Source organism: Apodemus sylvaticus, chromosome 2, assembly GCF_947179515.1.
Source record: "Apodemus sylvaticus chromosome 2, mApoSyl1.1, whole genome shotgun sequence".
Lineage (NCBI taxonomy): Eukaryota > Metazoa > Chordata > Mammalia > Rodentia > Muridae > Apodemus > Apodemus sylvaticus.
This window is the reverse complement of record NC_067473.1, coordinates 150,370,912-150,388,922: the sequence shown is the minus strand read 5'-3', so window position 1 is coordinate 150,388,922 and position 18,011 is coordinate 150,370,912. Positions and strand designations below refer to the sequence as shown.

The 18,011-nt window shown below is 49.5% G+C and overlaps 1 protein-coding gene and 1 long non-coding RNA gene across 5 annotated transcripts in view; one reads left to right on the top strand and one right to left on the bottom strand.

The window, feature by feature from the left end:
• Positions 1 to 17,601, top strand: part of Cacna1c (calcium voltage-gated channel subunit alpha1 C) — a 545,178-nt gene extending 527,577 nt beyond the window's left edge. For all 3 annotated transcript variants that reach the window (XM_052174696.1, XM_052174695.1, XM_052174697.1), the window contains 9 exons: positions 1,326 to 1,427; positions 3,598 to 3,725; positions 4,170 to 4,304; positions 5,740 to 6,092; positions 8,470 to 8,595; positions 10,969 to 11,075; positions 11,748 to 11,851; positions 13,796 to 14,134; positions 15,725 to 17,601. In XM_052174696.1, the coding sequence (XP_052030656.1) occupies positions 1,326 to 1,427; positions 3,598 to 3,725; positions 4,170 to 4,304; positions 5,740 to 6,092; positions 8,470 to 8,595; positions 10,969 to 11,075; positions 11,748 to 11,851; positions 13,796 to 14,134; positions 15,725 to 16,027 (1,697 nt within the window). In that variant the 3' untranslated portion in view covers positions 16,028 to 17,601. The remainder of the gene's footprint in view (positions 1 to 1,325; positions 1,428 to 3,597; positions 3,726 to 4,169; positions 4,305 to 5,739; positions 6,093 to 8,469; positions 8,596 to 10,968; positions 11,076 to 11,747; positions 11,852 to 13,795; positions 14,135 to 15,724) is intronic.
• On the bottom strand, positions 9,101 to 15,965 carry LOC127679110 (uncharacterized). 2 transcript variants are annotated; one of them, XR_007976681.1, is made up of 5 exons: positions 15,894 to 15,965; positions 15,244 to 15,341; positions 13,194 to 13,260; positions 10,862 to 11,776; positions 9,101 to 10,026 (listed from the first exon to the last, which is right to left on the bottom strand). It is a non-coding gene; the product is annotated as an uncharacterized LOC127679110 (long non-coding RNA). The 2 variants fall into 2 exon arrangements; XR_007976680.1 differs by lacking the exon at positions 15,894 to 15,965 and having other exon boundaries at positions 15,244 to 15,570.
• Positions 17,602 to 18,011: the final 410 nt, after the last annotated feature.

Here is an 18,011-nt window from a genome sequence, read left to right as displayed (position 1 = left end):
AGCTTCAAGCCACACCCAATTATTAGCTCCCAGGTCTATCAGAAGTCCAGCCACAGAGAAGTGGGGGCCTCTGCTCAGGGCCTCCTAAGACCAAACTCAGAACACTGATTAGGCCATGGTCCCTCCTGGAGGCTTGGGGGAAGTTGCTACCTCCAAGCTCATTCGGGTTGTGACTGGGATCCTTCTCCCTCTACTGTGTGGGAGATCCACTACTTTATAGATCACTACTACGTGGTCCCTGCTTCCCCACTAGTTGACTGTCAGCTGGGGGGGGGGGTATTTTAGCACCCGGAGACTGCTTTCCTCAGTACACAGTATTCATTCATCCAGGTCTCTCAGGGTCTGTGTGTCCTACCTGTCTGCTCCTAGCCAGAGAAGGCACTAGACTTCTTTTAAAATAAAATAATCTTTTTTAGTAAATACACAATGAACAAAGTATACGCGTGCACACATACATTTGTGAATTCTGGACGTTTAGTAGGCTCCTGTGATTAATTCAGAGGCATCATTTCCCTTTGGCCAGGTAACAGGTGCTGTGTGACATAATCTAATCACAGGAATTCCATCTATCATATCCTCACTCCAGGGATCACACAGTGTGTGCACATTGGTGGCAAGGGAAAGTATCCTTGGGAGGAGCGTGGAATCCTTCCTAGCATATCCCCTCTTACAATTGTCTCTTAGCTTTGTTTCTGCACCAGTAGGAGGCTCGTGTCTTAGGCAGCGTGCATCTAAGGAAGCCTGTTTTACCAGTGGAGAGGAGAAGTCTGAACTACCAGAGTATAGGCCTTCTGGTTTCTTTCTCCACTGTTAGATTTCTTTACTTCCTTCCCTGGGGAACTCAGCAGAGAGCCTGTGGATACATATGTGGCCCCTGTTTTGTCTATATATGAGGGAGGAGTGGACTGTCCTTCCCTCAAAAGGTCTCCATTTCCTGCAGCAGCACAAGGAGGTCACTATGAAATGTCGCCATTGTGATCGACCTTGATGCTGTCCTGCAGGCAAGCAGTGTCTGAGACAAGAGTGTCTGCGGGCATCACAGGCTCTTCAGGGCTAACCGGGAAAGAGAGCAGCTTAGGGCCTGGGGAAGGACTTTGGTCTGGCTTGCTTGTAAGGAGGGAAGGAGAATGGCCTAGGACAAAGAAGAAAGGAAAGTCACAAGGGGGATAAGATAATAAGATAGAGGGGGAGGGGAGGAGAAGGAACTGGAAAATAGGAAGGCAAGGGAAACAACTGTGGTGGATCAGGGCGATTTGTGGGGCTAAGGCCTCCATTCAAGGCTTCCTGTCCAGGGGAGGTTTTCAGTGTGCACTTCCTTCTATCAGGGAACCTAGAACAAGCCAATGAGGAGCTGCGGGCCATCATCAAGAAAATCTGGAAGAGGACCAGCATGAAGCTGTTGGACCAGGTGGTGCCCCCTGCAGGTGGTAAGTGTTCCCTGCATTTCCAGACCAGGGCTCTTTGCCCAGCCTGTGGGGTTTCTCCACCTTCCTGCCCTCCAGCTGTGCCATCCTGAGCAGGGCAGACACAGCCCTTGAGACTTCCATGCTTGAGTCTCGAGTGCTTCTGGACCCTTCTATTCTGAACCCTTCTGTGGGCTCAGAAGCCCTACCATGTTGCAGACCTGTATGCAAACTGTCAGGTTAGAAATCTGCTGTAACCCCACATTCATCTGTAGGAAGAGGCAAGCTCTTCCATGCTACAGGCTTGGCAGAACTGTCATGGGAACTCTATAATACATGGATATATGTTTAGCCCTGGGCCACTAGAGTGAGTGCTCTAGAGTTGCTCAAGAACTCTGGGAGGAAAGTTGCCTGAGACTTGTCATATCTTTTCTAAAACCTTATTTTTTTTCCTAGAATATCATTTCTCATGCCTACCAGGCCACAAGGCGCTTTTCGTAGCATTTACTTCATACTATCCCTGCTAGAATCCCAAGTTGAAATCATATGTCAGGCCAGGAAGTGGTGGCTCATGCCTTTAATCCCAGCACTTGGGAGGCAGAGGCAAGCAGATTTTTGAGTTCAAGGTCAGCCTGTTCTACAGAGTGAGTTCCAGGACAGCTAGGGCTATACAAAGAAACCCTGTCTCAAAAGCCAATAAATAAATACATACATACATAAATACATACAGAAATAAATAAATAGAAATCGTAGGTCGGGCTATACAAAGAACCCCCCCGCCCCCCGCTCAAAAGCCAATAAATAAATAAATAAATAGAAATCGTAGGTCACAAGCCTGTGCTTGTAATTTCCATAACACTAGTAGAATGCTTAAAGTAGGGTGTGTTAAAAGCCACTGCATCCAACGTACAAATGCATGGTATGCCTATACAAAAAGCTACAGTGACTGATGGAGTCCACACATACACTTAGAACTTGAAAGGAAACAACACAATGTGAATATTGTAAAGACTTTGTCATGTACATTTTATTAACACTTTAGTTGAACCCACGCATTCTGGAAACATCTTTAGGAGGTGATTCTTCCTGTTTGAGTCCCACTTCCAAGAGGGAAAGCAGGGTAGGCTGGGAGTCACCGTGTGTCACCTCACGGTCTCCTGCATCGTTCTCTTTGCTGCCTGAAGCATCTTTGTGAGGTTCACGCCAGGCACTGGTGTTCGTAGAAGCTATGCGGGTTTTCCAGAGAATTCATTGTAGTCCTTGGCGTCCAGCTCAGGCCTGAAGGAACCTATGACTCCAAGTCCATTCCCAGTTTCCCTCATCCAGGATCTCTAGGGTTTTCTCTTCCATGTAGAAATGAGTCCCTGCCCCATGGCAAGCCCAGAACTTCTGTAGAGTTAGCTACTTGAGTTGGCTACTCTCAAAGAACAGTGCAGATCAGGAAAGCCATCACAAGTTCTGAGGCTCGGCCCAACCATCTGTCTCTCTCACTCACACTCGGCAGGAGACAAGATGAAGGGACCACTTGCTTGGCATGAGACATTGTCCTTGGAGCTTACAGCTTCCTTACCATTTAGCTCACTCCTAAGATCTGGACTATTGTCATGTGTGGTCTGGTGCACCCTGCCTCACAAGGACACGTGTCAAGCCAGTCTGCCTGGCTCGCAGGGACATCACCAACCTTGTGTTGGCAGTTAGGAGACTCGACATTTCATCGTAAGTGGAATCAAACAAGACTTAGTTATGTCCATTTAGGAAGGGTGAAAAAATAAGATGGGAAGTAACCTTGACAATATCCTACCTTTTCTGTAAAATGAAGAAAAAAAAAAACATGTGCAGACAGAAACATAGACTTCTGGTTTCAGCCACTCAGAAGGGAATGGGCTCCTTGATCCCAGGACTTGGAGACCACCTGGACAAGATAGGGAGACCTTGTCTCAATGAAAAAGAAGGAGAACAAGTTGCTTGTTTCTGGAAAGGTACTCAAGGAACTAATGTGACGAGCAGCCAAGAGGCAGTGAGCAACCAGACGGCAATGTGGTGACTTCTCATTGTGTGCCTTTGTGCATGCTTTCCTCAGGACTTAAACTAAAGCTAATATGTTTTATAAAAAAAAATAGTTTTAGATGCTGAAAACAAAATCAAGGTGATCTGGTGGAATCACTCATCTTTTTCTCCTCTCCGTGTGCCTTAGATGACGAAGTCACAGTGGGCAAGTTCTATGCCACCTTCCTGATCCAAGAGTATTTCAGGAAATTCAAGAAGCGAAAAGAGCAGGGGCTGCTGGGGAAGCCCTCCCAGAGGAACGCCCTGTCCCTCCAGGTGAGGGGTGAGGGGGCGCCACACCCAAAGGTCACCTCCTGACCCTAGTGAGGGTCCCGCTAGCTACCTAGAGGCAATGTCCCATCCCAAGAGCACTTGTGAGCACCGTGACCTTCCCGAAGGCGGCTACGGGGAGGCGGGGTGCTCTTCTTCCCCCTCCCCCTTGCGTTCTGGCCCACACGCTTCCCTCAGCAGTCCTGCTGGCTTTCCCAGCCCCTCGTTCTTACTGATCCTCTAATATACCTTCATTCCTCCTAGATAGATGGATAGATTCTTCTGCTCTAGGATGGTGGGGACAGGAGTGTCCAGGGAAGCTCCCTGCTGTGGAGTCCTGGATGCCTGGCAGAGCAGAGAGGCGGGGACTTGGGGAGGAACAACAAGGTCCTGGCCACCTAAATATCAGTAGAAAGGACCTGGGTCTTCACATGTCCTTCTGGATTCCAGGCTGGCTTACGCACCTTGCATGACATTGGACCTGAGATCCGGCGGGCCATCTCTGGGGATCTGACTGCTGAGGAGGAGTTGGACAAGGCTATGAAGGAGGCGGTATCTGCTGCCTCCGAAGATGACATCTTCAGGGTAAGTGCCATAGCTGGGGTCCTTCGTGAAGTTCGATCTGGGGCAACAGTGCACTGTGTCAGTGTTTTACCTGATCTCTCTGAGGACTGTCCACTCTCCCTGATCAGCTAACTCTCCTGATCCCCTGCCTCCTTCCCAAGCCCACTCCATGCCATGCCATCCTCCTAGGACACAGAAGCTCAAAATACAGCCAGCTCTCAGAATACAGGAGGAACTTGTTTCTAGAAAGAAATTTTCCTGGAGAAGTTTCTCATCAGAAGGTTTGGAATAGGAACTCCTGAGCCACATCTAATCTGAAAACCTGTTTTATTCACCAATATTTGAATATCTGGCATATCTAAGTAAAAATATAAACTTCTGGCTTTTCTTGGAGGATAAGTGGTCATAAGTAGGTGTGGGCTCTCATGTGGCAGATAGACAAACAGCAGCTGCCCTGTTAGGATGGAGCCCGTGATGCCGGGGTCACAGTGGTGCCTTCAGGTCTCCTCTTCTTCTGGAGTAGTATTAATGCAGAAAGACCACACACTGCTGTGCCAGATGACGACAGTCTCCCACCCTTGTTCTTTCTGCCAATCCCAGTCCGTTTCCCAGACTATAAGCACATAAGGAACCAAGCCCAACCCACCCTGCTGTGGCCAGCCTTGCATCCTTACCGGCATCATTGAGCTGTCCATCAATGAATGGCCTCAGAGATACAGAACACCACTCTCATAAGACCCTAGACATCAAGACGTGTCACCAGAACCCAAGGGTCTTCAGATATCAAGGATTAGACAAGCCTTGCAAACCATCACTTCCCCCACCCCTTGCTCTGGGACAAAGTAGGAATATTGGAGGAAATCATTTATCCCTGACTTCAAATCTTAGAGGAGCCCCTACAGGAAAGGGAGCCGTGATATAATGGATACTGTAGACTCTTCGCTCTTAGCTTCAATCTGCCCAGTGCAGCATCTAGCTCCACGGACCAGTTTTATTTCCACTAAAACAATCTGGTTCACACCTTCCATTCCATCTCCCCATCCCCTGGCACTCCCAGGAAGCTCCCCAAAGCTGAGCAGCTGGCTTCTGTGGAGGATGCCATCTCAGACTTGTCCTTGAAACCCAACCTCCGTCACCATTGCTCTTTTGGGAACAAACTTCCAGGAGGCCTCTAGACCAGCAGCCTCCTGCCTGTCCAGGTCCATGAGGAATTCCTGTCCTGGTGCTGTGGGGGGGACTGTGGGACCTTGAGCATCTGAGTCCCTCCCTTCACCTTGTGTCCAGAGTATGGTAGAGGTCAAGCTTGCTCCCCGTGGCCTGTGCCTCTCAACCACTGCCATCCCGGGGAGGCAGGGTGAGTGGGAGAGGAGAGAGATGATAGGGGAGGCAGGATGGTGGGAGAGGAGAGAGAGATGGTGGAGCAGCCTCTCCACCTACACCTCTGTCTTGTCTACAGCGGGCTGGAGGCCTGTTCGGCAACCACGTCAGCTACTATCAGAGTGACAGCAGGGGCAACTTTCCTCAGACGTTCGCCACCCAGCGCCCTCTGCACATCAACAAGACGGGGAACAACCAAGCTGACACCGAGTCACCGTCCCATGAGAAGCTGGTGGACTCCACTTTCACCCCCAGCAGCTACTCATCCACAGGCTCCAATGCCAACATCAACAATGCCAACAACACTGCCCTGGGCCGCTTCCCCCATCCCGCTGGCTACTCCAGCACGGTCAGCACTGTTGAGGGCCACGGGCCTCCCTTGTCCCCTGCTGTCCGGGTACAGGAGGCAGCTTGGAAGCTCAGCTCTAAGAGGTACGCAGGCGGGTAGGCCTAGGGATGGGGGGGCTCACATCCTTACCCAGATGACACCAGGAAAGACGGACTTAGTCCTTCAGCCTTCTGCTCAGCCTTTGAGCCTAGAGAAACCACGGCTCTAGGGTAGAATTTGAAGCCAGCTTGCTGCCCAGAGCTGCCCCTGCTCACACATGGCTGATCACAGTAAAGGCAGCACTGTTCTGTTTCCCGGGTGTCTTCTAAGATACCACACCTCTGACGGTCCTCCCTCCTCTCATCCCTCCTCAGCAGGTTGACCTGTGACCCTCCAAGATGTGTGACTTGGGCTTATATAACAAAACCTCTGTCCTTTCCCAAATCCCTAAGTTATTTAGCCATTCATGCAGTTGAGGTTGGGCAGTGCATTCATTTCTATAGCAGTAGTGCACTGTGGTTCCAGGGACCTTCCATGTCTCCTACCTCCGGGCCCACCCTTTGTCCCCATTGCCCTGTGCTGTGGGACACAACACTAGGAGATTCAGGTGTGGTGGGCTCTGTAATTGCTCTAGGCCTTAAGGAAGATGGTCCGGGCCTAGGCAGGTCCCCTCTTTATCTGCCTTATCAAATGTAGACTTCCTGAGCCAGGGTGGCGAAGGACACCCTCTAAGTCTTATTACTCCACCCTTTACTAGCTGCGCTTGCAGCCAGCAGCCCGCACAGATCCTCAGCCCATGGGTCTTGATGAGACTGCCCTTTTCCTTGCCCTCTGGCCCAGAATACAATCAAGAATCTCAGGCGTGTGTCTGAATCCCAGGTGGCCTGGTCTGCTCTTCCAGGAGCAACATTCTTGCTCACTGGTTTTCACACGATCCCACTTCCAAAGGACTGCAAGCAAGTCTCCACACCCATGCCTTTGGATGGCTGAGTCCAGAATGTTGCTATGGCATCCATCCGACCAACTAGTCACTCGAGGACACCAGCTGCTTCACCGCTCAGCAGTACTAGCTGTGCCTTTGTCCCCAGGACTGCACACACAGGGCACCAGACTGTGCGCTGCTCTGACAGCTCGCTCCTTGGGAGATTATTAAGATGAAGCAGTTATACCATGCCTATTCTGGTGACCCTGCCTTTTTCTGCAAACACTACACCTGCCCCACCACCTTTGAGGACTCAGTCCTAGTGCTAGCTATCATTCCCTCTATGCCTTATGAAAACCTCTCCCTTTCTTTTTTAAACTCTAATTTTTTCCTCAAAAGTTTCATACACACACACACACACATACACACATGCGGGCTTATTCTATCTGCCCACACACACCTTCTGTGTGGAGTCCCTGCTCTGTGCCATCCCTTCAGGGTCAGAACAGAGAGGTATTGAATAGGATTCCACGGACTTGCCATTTCAGTCGAGCCGCCTCCTAAAGGCTACGCTGCTCACAGCTAGTCTGCGGTTTCTTTCTTTCTTTCTTTCTTTCTTTCTTTCTTTCTTTCTTTCTTTCTTTCTTTCTTTCCTTCTTTCTTTGTGCTTGTTTTATTTATTGAATATCATCTTCATTTACATTGCCAATGGTAAATCCTTTCCCGATTTCCCCTCTCCCCAAAGACCCCCAACCCCTCCTCCCACCCCACCCCTGCCTCCATGTATGTGCCCCTCCACCAGACCCACTCCCACCTCCTTCCCCTCGATTTCCCTTTGTTGGGGCTTCTTTGAGCCTTCACCTGACCAGGGACCACTCCTCCCATTGATGCCCAACAACGCATTCCTCTGCCACATTTTTGGCTGGAACCATGTGTACCCGTTGGTTGATGGTTTAGTCCCTGGGAGTCCTGAGCATCTGGGTTAGCCTGCAATTTTTTGTATGGACTGCCCAGACCAGGATGCTGCTTCAAAACCAAGTCTCCACTTCTGTCTTTATATGTTCAAGTTTGTGTAGGGGTTCATGTGCTTGTATGTGCATGTGTGCAGAGGCCAGGGATTGACATCCAGTGTCTTCCTTGATTACTTTCCTTTGAGCTGGGATCACTCACTGAACCTGGGGCTCACCAATTCAGCTAGTTCCCAGCTTCTCCTCATGGATACTAAGGATTAAGTTTGGGTCCTCATGCTTATATGACAGTTGCGTTACAACTAAACCCCGAGTCAGGCATGTTACTCTGTCTAGTATTATAGAGGAGAAAATTGAGGCATGGGCTGAGCTAAAGGACTTGGGCCAAAGGGTAAGAGTTAGGAACAGAATTCAGACCTCTTTGAGTCTCCCACACACAGCCTTGACACAGCGTGTGGCATCTATGGCTCTGTGGCTTCATCCGAAGCTGTGGACTGGGTCTCTGTGCATACCCAGTGTTGTCTTCCTTGCTGGAGAGGAGGCCGATGGCCTGATGGATTCTGATACTCTCCCCACCCTCGGATGCTGCAGGTGCCACTCCCGAGAGAGCCAGGGGGCCACAGCGAGTCAGGAGATGTTTCCAGATGAGACCCGCAGCATGAGGATGGGTGAAGAGGCCGAGTACTGCAGTGAGCCCAGCCTGCTCTCCACAGATATGTAAGCCTCCTGCCCCGGTGATCCTAAGTGTAGAACAGGGAGGGGACTGAGCAGTGCCGAGACCCTCCTCTAGGCCAGACCATGGCATGTGTGTAACACCTACCCAGGATTCCCTCTCCAGTTTGGAGTGCCTCACTGCAGAACACTTCCAGGAAATCTTCTAAACAGCGCTTTTATTTTTGGGGTGGGAGGGACTGTGGTCAAGGTGTATTTCCTAGTGCAAGTCAGTATACAAATATACTGATGCTTAAATAAACTTGTTATGGAACAGGTTCTTTTAAGGCTGCCCTGAAGGAGCACAGTTGACACACTTAGGGATGCTAGTTCAGTCCTCTTGGGAATATTTGGCTTCTGTCTAGATCCACTGAGTGGTTGTAATGCCCATCTGGTAAGAAGTGATGTTCTGAAGAGAAGGACCAGCATAGAGTTTATAAATAACTAACCAAGAGGACCTCAAAAGTGTCAAACACAGTAAAGTTAAAAAAAAAAAAGGAGTAAAGTAAAGTTAAAATAAAAGGAGACGTTTATTACATATAATGCATGACTGTTTAACTATCTCAGTGCACCAGATAAACACGGTGCTATTACACAGTGCTAAACTGTCAGTGAACTTTACTATTTAAGGAAATGTGTGTAACTAACTAGACTTAGTCATTACACATTATCTACATATACCAAATGGTCACACCAAGCCTCATAAGTATGTGGTTAAATTAATAGTGATTGATACAAATAAATAAAACGGAATGACAACAGAAGGTGCTGGATCAGATCCTATAAAAATGAATATTGTTTAAGAAGTATGTATTTAAATACATGCCTCTCTAGGCTCCCTATAAAACATTTATGACCTCTGCAGATACCCTTCACTTCCTGAAAGAGCTTTAGTATGCACCAGCTTTTGAGACCCTTGAAGTTGTTTTTTAAAAAAAAAAAAAGCCACAATGAAGAGATTCTTATTCTTATTAAATACTTGCCTGACTCCAAATAAGCCATCTTTGAATCCAGGAAATTTTTACTAACCAGTTAGGGAGCTAAGAGATCACAGAAGAGGGGGAAATGAGGAGCACAGACATGCAAAACAAGTCCATCAGCGGGGTCGCTGGAGTTGTGTACCAGAGCCAAGCAGCAGTCAGGTCTGTGAGAGAGGGCACAACTGAGGAAGAAGAAAATGTACTGGAGAGGACTTGGAAGCAAGGCCGGGGCAGCATCTAAATATGAGATCCTCGTGGCCCAAACTCCGCCCCCTCCCCCCTAGCCCACCTCCTGCAGATATATACATTCTCTGAATCAGTGTGCTTGATTGCAGGGCTGGGTTCAAAGCAAACAGGCTGTACAGTGTCAGCCTTCAAGATGCAGAGAGTTCTGCGAGCATAGCTCAGTGGTAGTGTTTGCTTGGCATGCTTGTGGTCCTGCGTTCCATCATCAGTACTGCAGAAAAAGAATCAACAAAAGCTTGTTAGTGATAGCGCCATCTATGACCTAATCTACACCAAGGACTGGGATACGTCTGGGCTCCTCAAACTGAAGACTGGTCAGTGGAGGGTCATGCAGGAACTTCAGTGGGTGATAGCCAACAGTCTTTGAAAAAAAAAATCAACTAAAGTAGTCTAGAAACAGAGAATGGGGTGCATGCAACTAGGGGAGTGTCTCCTATGGCTGGGGATGTCTATGGTAGTAGGGATATGTATACTATATTTCTCATTGTGATTCAGCATCTAAAAGTTTGGAAGTCACCAACTTGGCATCATAAAGCCTGCCACTGTTCTGCTGTCTATATGACCACTTCAGGCAGTGGGCTTTTGATAGTGAAGGGATAGCCAGGCAGGGGAGAGTTGGAGGGGTAAGGGATATTGTGGTAACATTGAGAATGGTCATAGTGAACAGTATAGACCTATGTAAAGTCAGGCATGTAAGGTCCTCCTAAGAGAATGTTCTATGGGCCTAGAATTCTTTCTCCAACTTTCTCCAACACACCCAAGAAAGCCTCCACTGGCTGAAATCAGAAACACAAGGAAGGATAGGAGCTCAGTGGTAGGTGCTTATGGACCATGCATGAGGCTTTAAATTCCAATCCTCAGCCTAGCAGGGGAAAACAAACAAAAAATCAACTACAAGGCTCCTGCACTGGATATATACCAAGAGCCAGGACCCCAACAAGCAGGTCTAGGAAACAACTACGATGCCTGAGAGCAGATACAGATTCCTTAGAGTATCCTGATACCTGCTCCCCACACCATAATGCAGGCACGCTAATGGGCAATACCTTCACTAAGGAAAGTAGAAACTGCTTTCTGGGGATAGCAGCTGTCCTGACAGGTGGCACCTCTGGGCCGGCCTTCAGGAACAAACATTAATGCATCTCCGTTCCAGACTCTCCTACCAGGACGATGAAAACCGACAACTGACCTGTCCAGAGGAGGACAAGAGAGAGATCCAGCCATCTCCAAAGAGGAGTTTCCTTCGCTCTGCCTCTCTAGGTAAGCTCACACCTTGCTCTGCAGATGTGGACCAGAGTCACCCCCAAAGTGGCAATATCCAGACAGCAAGTGACAACCGAGAAACTATTTGGGCCTGACTTAGACAACCTCTAGAGATGGCCTGGTAGACATGCAAAGTGACAAGATAGCTCTCCAAAGACAGAGTCTGTTGGGATAGGACATCGGCTACTCAGATGCCTCAGGCGTATAACAGAGCTTGGGGCTGATATCACTGACCCTGGTACCTCAGCAGAGAGTGAGCCTGGGTCAGCTGCCACTGTCATAAAACACTTGAGATGGTCAGCTTAAAGTTGAGAAAGACTGATTTGAGCTCAGATTTGGAAGCTTGTCTCCTTACGTTGGGGCGTATGGCATGGAGGCCCTTCATGACAGGACATGTGTCCTTTGCCTCCTGGCCTGGAACATAAATAAAGGAGGGAAAGAGACCAGTGCCCCCACGGTCACTTTCAAAGACAACATCCCCCTGGTAGAAAGCCTCCCATGAGGCTCCGTCTTTTAAATAGTCAACCAGCCTTTCAACTATACCAAACTGGGCACTGAGCCTTTAGTGCATGGTCCCTGGCAGACACTGTGATGCAGACTGTAGCCGAGCTGTCCTGGGGCGGTGCCATCACCGGTGTCCTGATTCCAGTTCTCTGGCAACTTTTGCAGGACGAAGGGCCTCCTTCCATCTGGAATGTCTAAAGCGACAAAAGGATCAAGGGGGAGACATCTCTCAGAAGACAGCCCTTCCCCTGCATCTGGTTCATCATCAGGTATTAACATCTGTGAACAGGCCACCGCCACACCCCCTAGGATGTCAGTAGCTCCCCAGATACCTTTCTGTCTTCCCTTCTCTGTGCATCAGCCCCTGAGTAGGGCTGTCCGCTTCTCTGCATGTAGACAGGTCCCTGCGAAACTCTAGTGAGGATTCCTTTTCTAACTAGAAGCTTTGGGGCTCGTGAGCTTTCTCCTTACAGTGCACAGATATCCTCTCCCCCAACCCCCACGCTGCCTTATACTGTGTGCATCAAAATGGATACAGTATACCTAGGGGGTTATGGAACTTGAACTTCAGAGCACTCTGTCTGTCCACTGCAATGCAGAAGTGATGGCAGCACCTGTCAGCAGCGTAGCTGAGAGTAGGAAATGTTAGGCATGCTGTTGTGCTTACAATCAGAGCATTCTAAGACTAAGACAAGAGGATAAGAGAGTTCTAGACTAGGCTAGACTGAGAGAGACTGAGACAGAGACTGAGAGAAGAGGAGGAGGTGGAGGAAGGGAGGGAGGAAAGGAGGGAGAGAAGGAAGGAAGGGAGGGAAGGAAGGGAGGGAGGAAGGAAGGAAGGAAGGAAGGAAGGAAGGAAGGAAGGAAGGAAGGAAGGAAGGAAGGAAGGAAGAAAAATTAGGAATTGTTTCCAAGGAGAAAAGACCCAGGGAGACTCATTGTATAAAATCCATCCTGTCATGGCACAGCTCAGAGAGGAAACACATCATACTCACTCTGAGAACAGGAACAGTTCCTCTGAGGAAGAACTTCAGGCAGTATATTACCAGTAGCAAATGGGCTCTCACCTGAGCACCCCAAGTTACCTTTTTAATTACAAACTCTCTTTGGGGCCTGTGCTTTCAAGGTGTCTGTGTGTGTGTGTGTGTGTGTGTGTGTGTGTGTGTGTGTGTGTGTATGTGTACCCTTGTGTGTGTACATGTGTGTGCACATGTAAACACATATGTGTTTTCTAAACTGATAGCACTTCAGCTCAAAGCCAAAGCATTCTCTACATAGGGCTTATAGTCATAAACTTTCCATCACAATGCACATAGCATTATGCCTCCCGTAGATTTCTGGGTATCCAGAAGCTGGGGACCCTCGTGAGCTGAGAAGGAAGAAGAAAAGCAGGCTGTAGGGACACCGTGCGTGCTATTTAGAAAGGTTTCTCCAAGTTGGTTTGCTCACCCGTCCACATGCCCATAGGAAAGAAACTAGTTATGCCACCTTCAACCCATCCTCTCTGTCTCCCAGAGATGGGCATTTCCACCATAGGATGACAACAAACATATCACATCTGAGCAGTGGACAGTGCCAAGAGTCACAGTAATGGTGGGAATTCAGACCTACCCTCAGGAGTCTCAGGAACATTCAGGGACAGAAGGCAGGTGTGGAAATCCTTTAACCATGATGCAGTCTATTAGGAATAAAAGGAGTCCAAAACACACTCTGTTGAGAATGACAGAGTGTTGTCAACAGGTCTGTCTCACTATAAAAGTTAAAATAATGACTACCAGTATTCCTAGGTCTCCATGATGGACACCATTTCTCAAAAGCCTTATTTCACTTGACATCACACGGATATAGGTTCATAGAGTGGGCGCTGGCAAATTGCGGCCCTGTGGACCCACACATCATCGTCCTCTCTGTTCTGGTGGGAACGCCAGAGTGATGGAATTCAGATGCTACAGATGGTCTAAAAGTGGCATGATCCACGCTGTACTCAGTTGTAAAGTCCTGAAGCTAAAGGGAACTGCTATTATGTCAGAAGGAAATCCTCATTAAAATATATCTGGATATTATTAAATATTACACCAGGTCTCAGTGAGGTAGTCCGGAATCTTGACTTCTAGAATCCTAAGCAGAACTCACTGGAAAAATAATAGCTTCAAAGTTACTCTGCCGGCAGAGGGGCGAAGCCTCCTAGTAACTCCAGTCTTTCGTGTCCACAGGCGTTGGCAGTGGCAGGCTTGAGCCCCCTCCTGCAGAGAAGCCATTCTCCTACCACATTCCCCAGGCCGTGCCCCACGCCCCCTGTCACTCCAGGCAGCCTCCACGGCAGGCCCCTACAGCCCATCCCTACCCTACGGCTGGAGGGGGCGGAGTCCAGCGAGAAACTCAACAGCAGCTTCCCGTCCATCCACTGCAGCTCCTGGTCTGAGGAGACTACAGGCTGTAGTGGGGGCAGCAGCATGGCCCGGAGAGCTCGGCCCGTCTCCCTCACCGTGCCCAGCCAGGCTGGAGCTCCGGGGAGACAGTTCCATGGCAGTGCCAGCAGCCTGGTGGAAGCGGTAAGTGAATTCAAGCTCTTCAGGGGAAGGGGGGAGGGATGAAGGGGGGAAAGGGGGACCCAGAAAGCACTTTGGTGCAGAGAGCCTGGCTCCTTCCTAACTAGATTGGGTGTCAAGTGTGTAAACTAGAGAAATTCTGAGGGAGGGCATGGCCCGCAGACAATTACCGCCATGACCTACAAGCCCCTGGGCACTGGGTGTGATGCAGAGGGAAAAAGCCCTTGATAAAGCTGGGGGGGGGGGCGGGTGTGCGGTTGTCCGGTGAACCCTAAGAAAGCTCCACTGCTTCCCAGGCCACGCTCACTGACAGCTCAGGAGAACACCCGAGTCTTGGAAGCTTGCCTAGGGTAGCTGGCATTCTCAGGGCTTCCAGCGATTCTAATGCACCAGTGACCATGTTCAAGGTGGCACTTTTTTTTTTTATTCCTCCTGAGCTTCTGTTCCTCCTTTAGAGATATTAGTGCCACAGTCCTCTGCCCTAGCACCACACTTTAGAAGCCATTGACAAACTATAACAAACCCTAAGGAGCACAGTCCTTAGAAACCATCTCCTAGGAGAACTGGAGGAGGGAAGACTTGGGCAACAGAGCTCTCCCCAGTACGGGGCCTGTAACAGAGTCCGTCTCCACCACTGGGCATGTCAAGCAGAGAGGCCATATCTGTCCTGTGGTCAAACTGACCTAAGAGTGGAGTTCACTGGAGTAACCTCTGCTCCTTTCCAGCTCTGAAATCCCAATTCTTCAGTTGAGCTTGGATGTCTTTTATTGGTATCAGAAATCTGAGACTTTTTCAAGGTGCAGAGGCTGTAGGTGGAGGAATGGGTGTCGACTCTCATGATCGCCCACTGTGTAAGCACAGTGTGGCCAGAACAGGCAGGGTGTCTGTAGAATGACCAAGCAAGGTAAGGAGAAAGAGATGCAGGCAGAGGAGGAGGAACAGAATCCTGGGGGGCGGGGGGGGGGGGAGGCAGGGAGGGGGGGCTCTGCCATGTTTCTCAAGCCCTCGGCTCAGAGACTTAATAATCTTCCCTCTAACTAGTCACTAACGCAGCTGGCAGGAAGGGTGGACATCTACAGCCCTCCCAAACCACTGCAAACAGTGCATCTTACCCTGAGGCAGACAGCTGGCCAGTTGTGGGAGGCAGGGCTTAACACTCATGAAACCGAAGTGAACGCTTCTTGGACAGATGGGGCAACATGAAAGATGTCTTGGGGCAAAGAGGAGAAAGAAAAGAAGAGGCATGCTAAGATCTGCCTGTGAAAGAGCAGAGCAGAGCCCACAGCCCCTCTGCACGTTTCTCCTTATTTGGTGATAGTGGCTGAATCCTCTGACCTTTGCATGTTCCACTTCCTTCAGTTCCGCCCATACTCCATCTCTACTTTCCTGTGAGTGTCTCTCTTAGCATACAAACACACACAAATATGCATGCACACACCCGGCACGCATGCACACGTACACACAGCGTGCACACATAACCACATGCACATGCACAGATGTGCTGCCTGAACACTAGCCTGCAACTTCCTCCCCAAGGAGCTTGGAACGCCAGTGACCACGCCCCTCTCCTGTCTTCTTGCCCCTCCTGTTCAGGTCTTGATTTCAGAAGGACTGGGACAGTTTGCTCAAGATCCCAAGTTCATCGAGGTTACCACCCAGGAGCTGGCCGACGCCTGCGACATGACAATAGAGGAGATGGAGAACGCTGCAGACAACATCCTCAGTGGGGGCGCCCAGCAGAGCCCCAACGGCACCCTCTTACCTTTTGTGAACTGCAGGGACCCGGGGCAGGACAGGGCTGTGGTCCCAGAGGACGAGAGCTGTGCTTATGCCCTGGGGCGAGGCCGGAGCGAGGAGGCGCTCCCGGACAGCAGGTCCTACGTCAGCAACCTGTAGTCAGCAGGGCTGGCGAGACGCGGGTGTTTTTTATTCGTTTCAATGTTCCTAATGGGTTCGTTTCAGAAGTGCCTCACTGTTCTCGTGACCTGGAGGTAACCGGAACAGCGTCTTCATTCACTGCTGTCGGGATAAGCCTCAGAGCTGGGCGGTGTACGGAGTCGGCTTTTCAGGGGAGAAGGCCAAGGCCGTGGTGCGGGGCTCCAGCACCTCCCGCGGCAGCACCGCCCAAAGGACCCCACCCCTCCTAAGCAAAAGGGTGTTTTCCCCTTGCTTGTATAAACAGTCATTTGCACACGTTCTGTCTGAGCCTGGCCGTCTCTATGGAGCAGGGCCCCGGGGATCTATGGCAGGAATGGGCCAGCGCCCCCAGTAGGAGCCGGGAGGTGGCTGCAAGGTTCCCAGCAGTGCAGGTCTGGTCCCTATGGTCCCTTCAGGGATCCTTCCCCTGCAGGAGCTGAGATGCAGGTGGCAGGAGCCAGTGCAGACCACACCCGCCCGCCCTCAGCTAGCCAGGCCAGGGGGCGCAGGCTGCTGCCTGGTGCTCTGGGTTTCATGGTTTGATGGTTCTTGTCAGCATGTTGCGGTTTTCTGGGTTTTGATTTCTTTATTACTATTTGTTGTGTTTTCTCATGGGGAGGGGAGGAAGAAGAGCGTTTACAACGGCGCGGCCTCACTTCACTGTTTCCACATTTGTGTATTTAAGTCGGATTTGGCTTTAATTGTATTCTTTAAATGGTGCGGTCCACCCCACCCTCACCCCGCATTGGAGCAAGGGTTCAGTACCACCACAGGGAGGTTTTACCTGCTCTGTGTATGCCCAGTAACTTGTTACAATTTCCTTAAGTAAAAGCAACTTTTTTTTTCCTTTCGGGTTTGGTTGAGCGTCACAGTCTGCCGGTTAACAGGCAGTTAGATAGGGTGGTGTGCACCTGGGCAGTTGAGAAGGGCTCCTTTCTATGCTAGGCATATGGATTGGTTCAGGAGAGAAGAAATATGGGCATCTTTGTGTCACACGTGTGTCCATAGTGGGTCGTCTGTGTTTATGTGCACCCACACAGTATGTGCACACCCCACCCCACCTCCGCACAAAAGTCTGTAGATCCCCTTTCAGGTTTGACTGCAGGGAGTTCTAAATCTGGGGCTATTCAAAAGCAAGAACAAATCACTGTCTCTGCTTCTGCTTCTGAAACAAGAATCGGTAACTGCATTTTTTCTGTCCCACGAGATATGCAAAAGCAATGCAATAATATCCATTTTAAAATACGATTGTTGAGTTGTGTCAGCATTAAAATTCTATTTTAAAAAACACGAAATTTAAGGGAAAAACTCAAGAAGACATTTTGCTTCGATATATTCTGTGTAATGTTTTATTGCATTGATAATGTTTCTGTTGAAGAAACTGTTATACTTGAATTCAGGTCAGTTTCAGTATTTTTCAAATATTTTTTTAAAACCGAATTGCAATTGTGCCAAGCAGATATAATGACTTAAGTTTGTTTTAAAATTCACTTCTTGTATATTTTGCTGCATGTAAAGTAAATCATTTTGTATTTGGAGTGTGACAAGCTTTACCTTTGAGCTCTTAAGTGCTTTTTCTATATGTGGCTGGGGGAAAGATGGTTTTTCTTTCATTTGCAAAGAGAACAAAGGTGTCTCCTGTGTAAGTCCTCTCCACAGGCAGGTCTGGGAGGTGCCATTTTGCATCCCTTGTGTTTTGTTTCAACATTCCTCAGTATTTCCAAAACCCGGTGGTAAGACTGCCCATGCCACAGCTTGCTTTGCAAGGTCAGGACGTGTTCCACCCGAGTCGTCTACCGACTTCTGCTGTTCTCTGTGGATACTTGTCCGAGATGCTCCAGCATCCGGTAGGAAGAGGTGGCTGGCTTTCCCGAGCACTCCCACAACACATGTCTCAACTGAGAGGATGAGGTGACCATCAGACTGGGGCAGTGGTGACATAGACTCACCTTTGACCCATGAT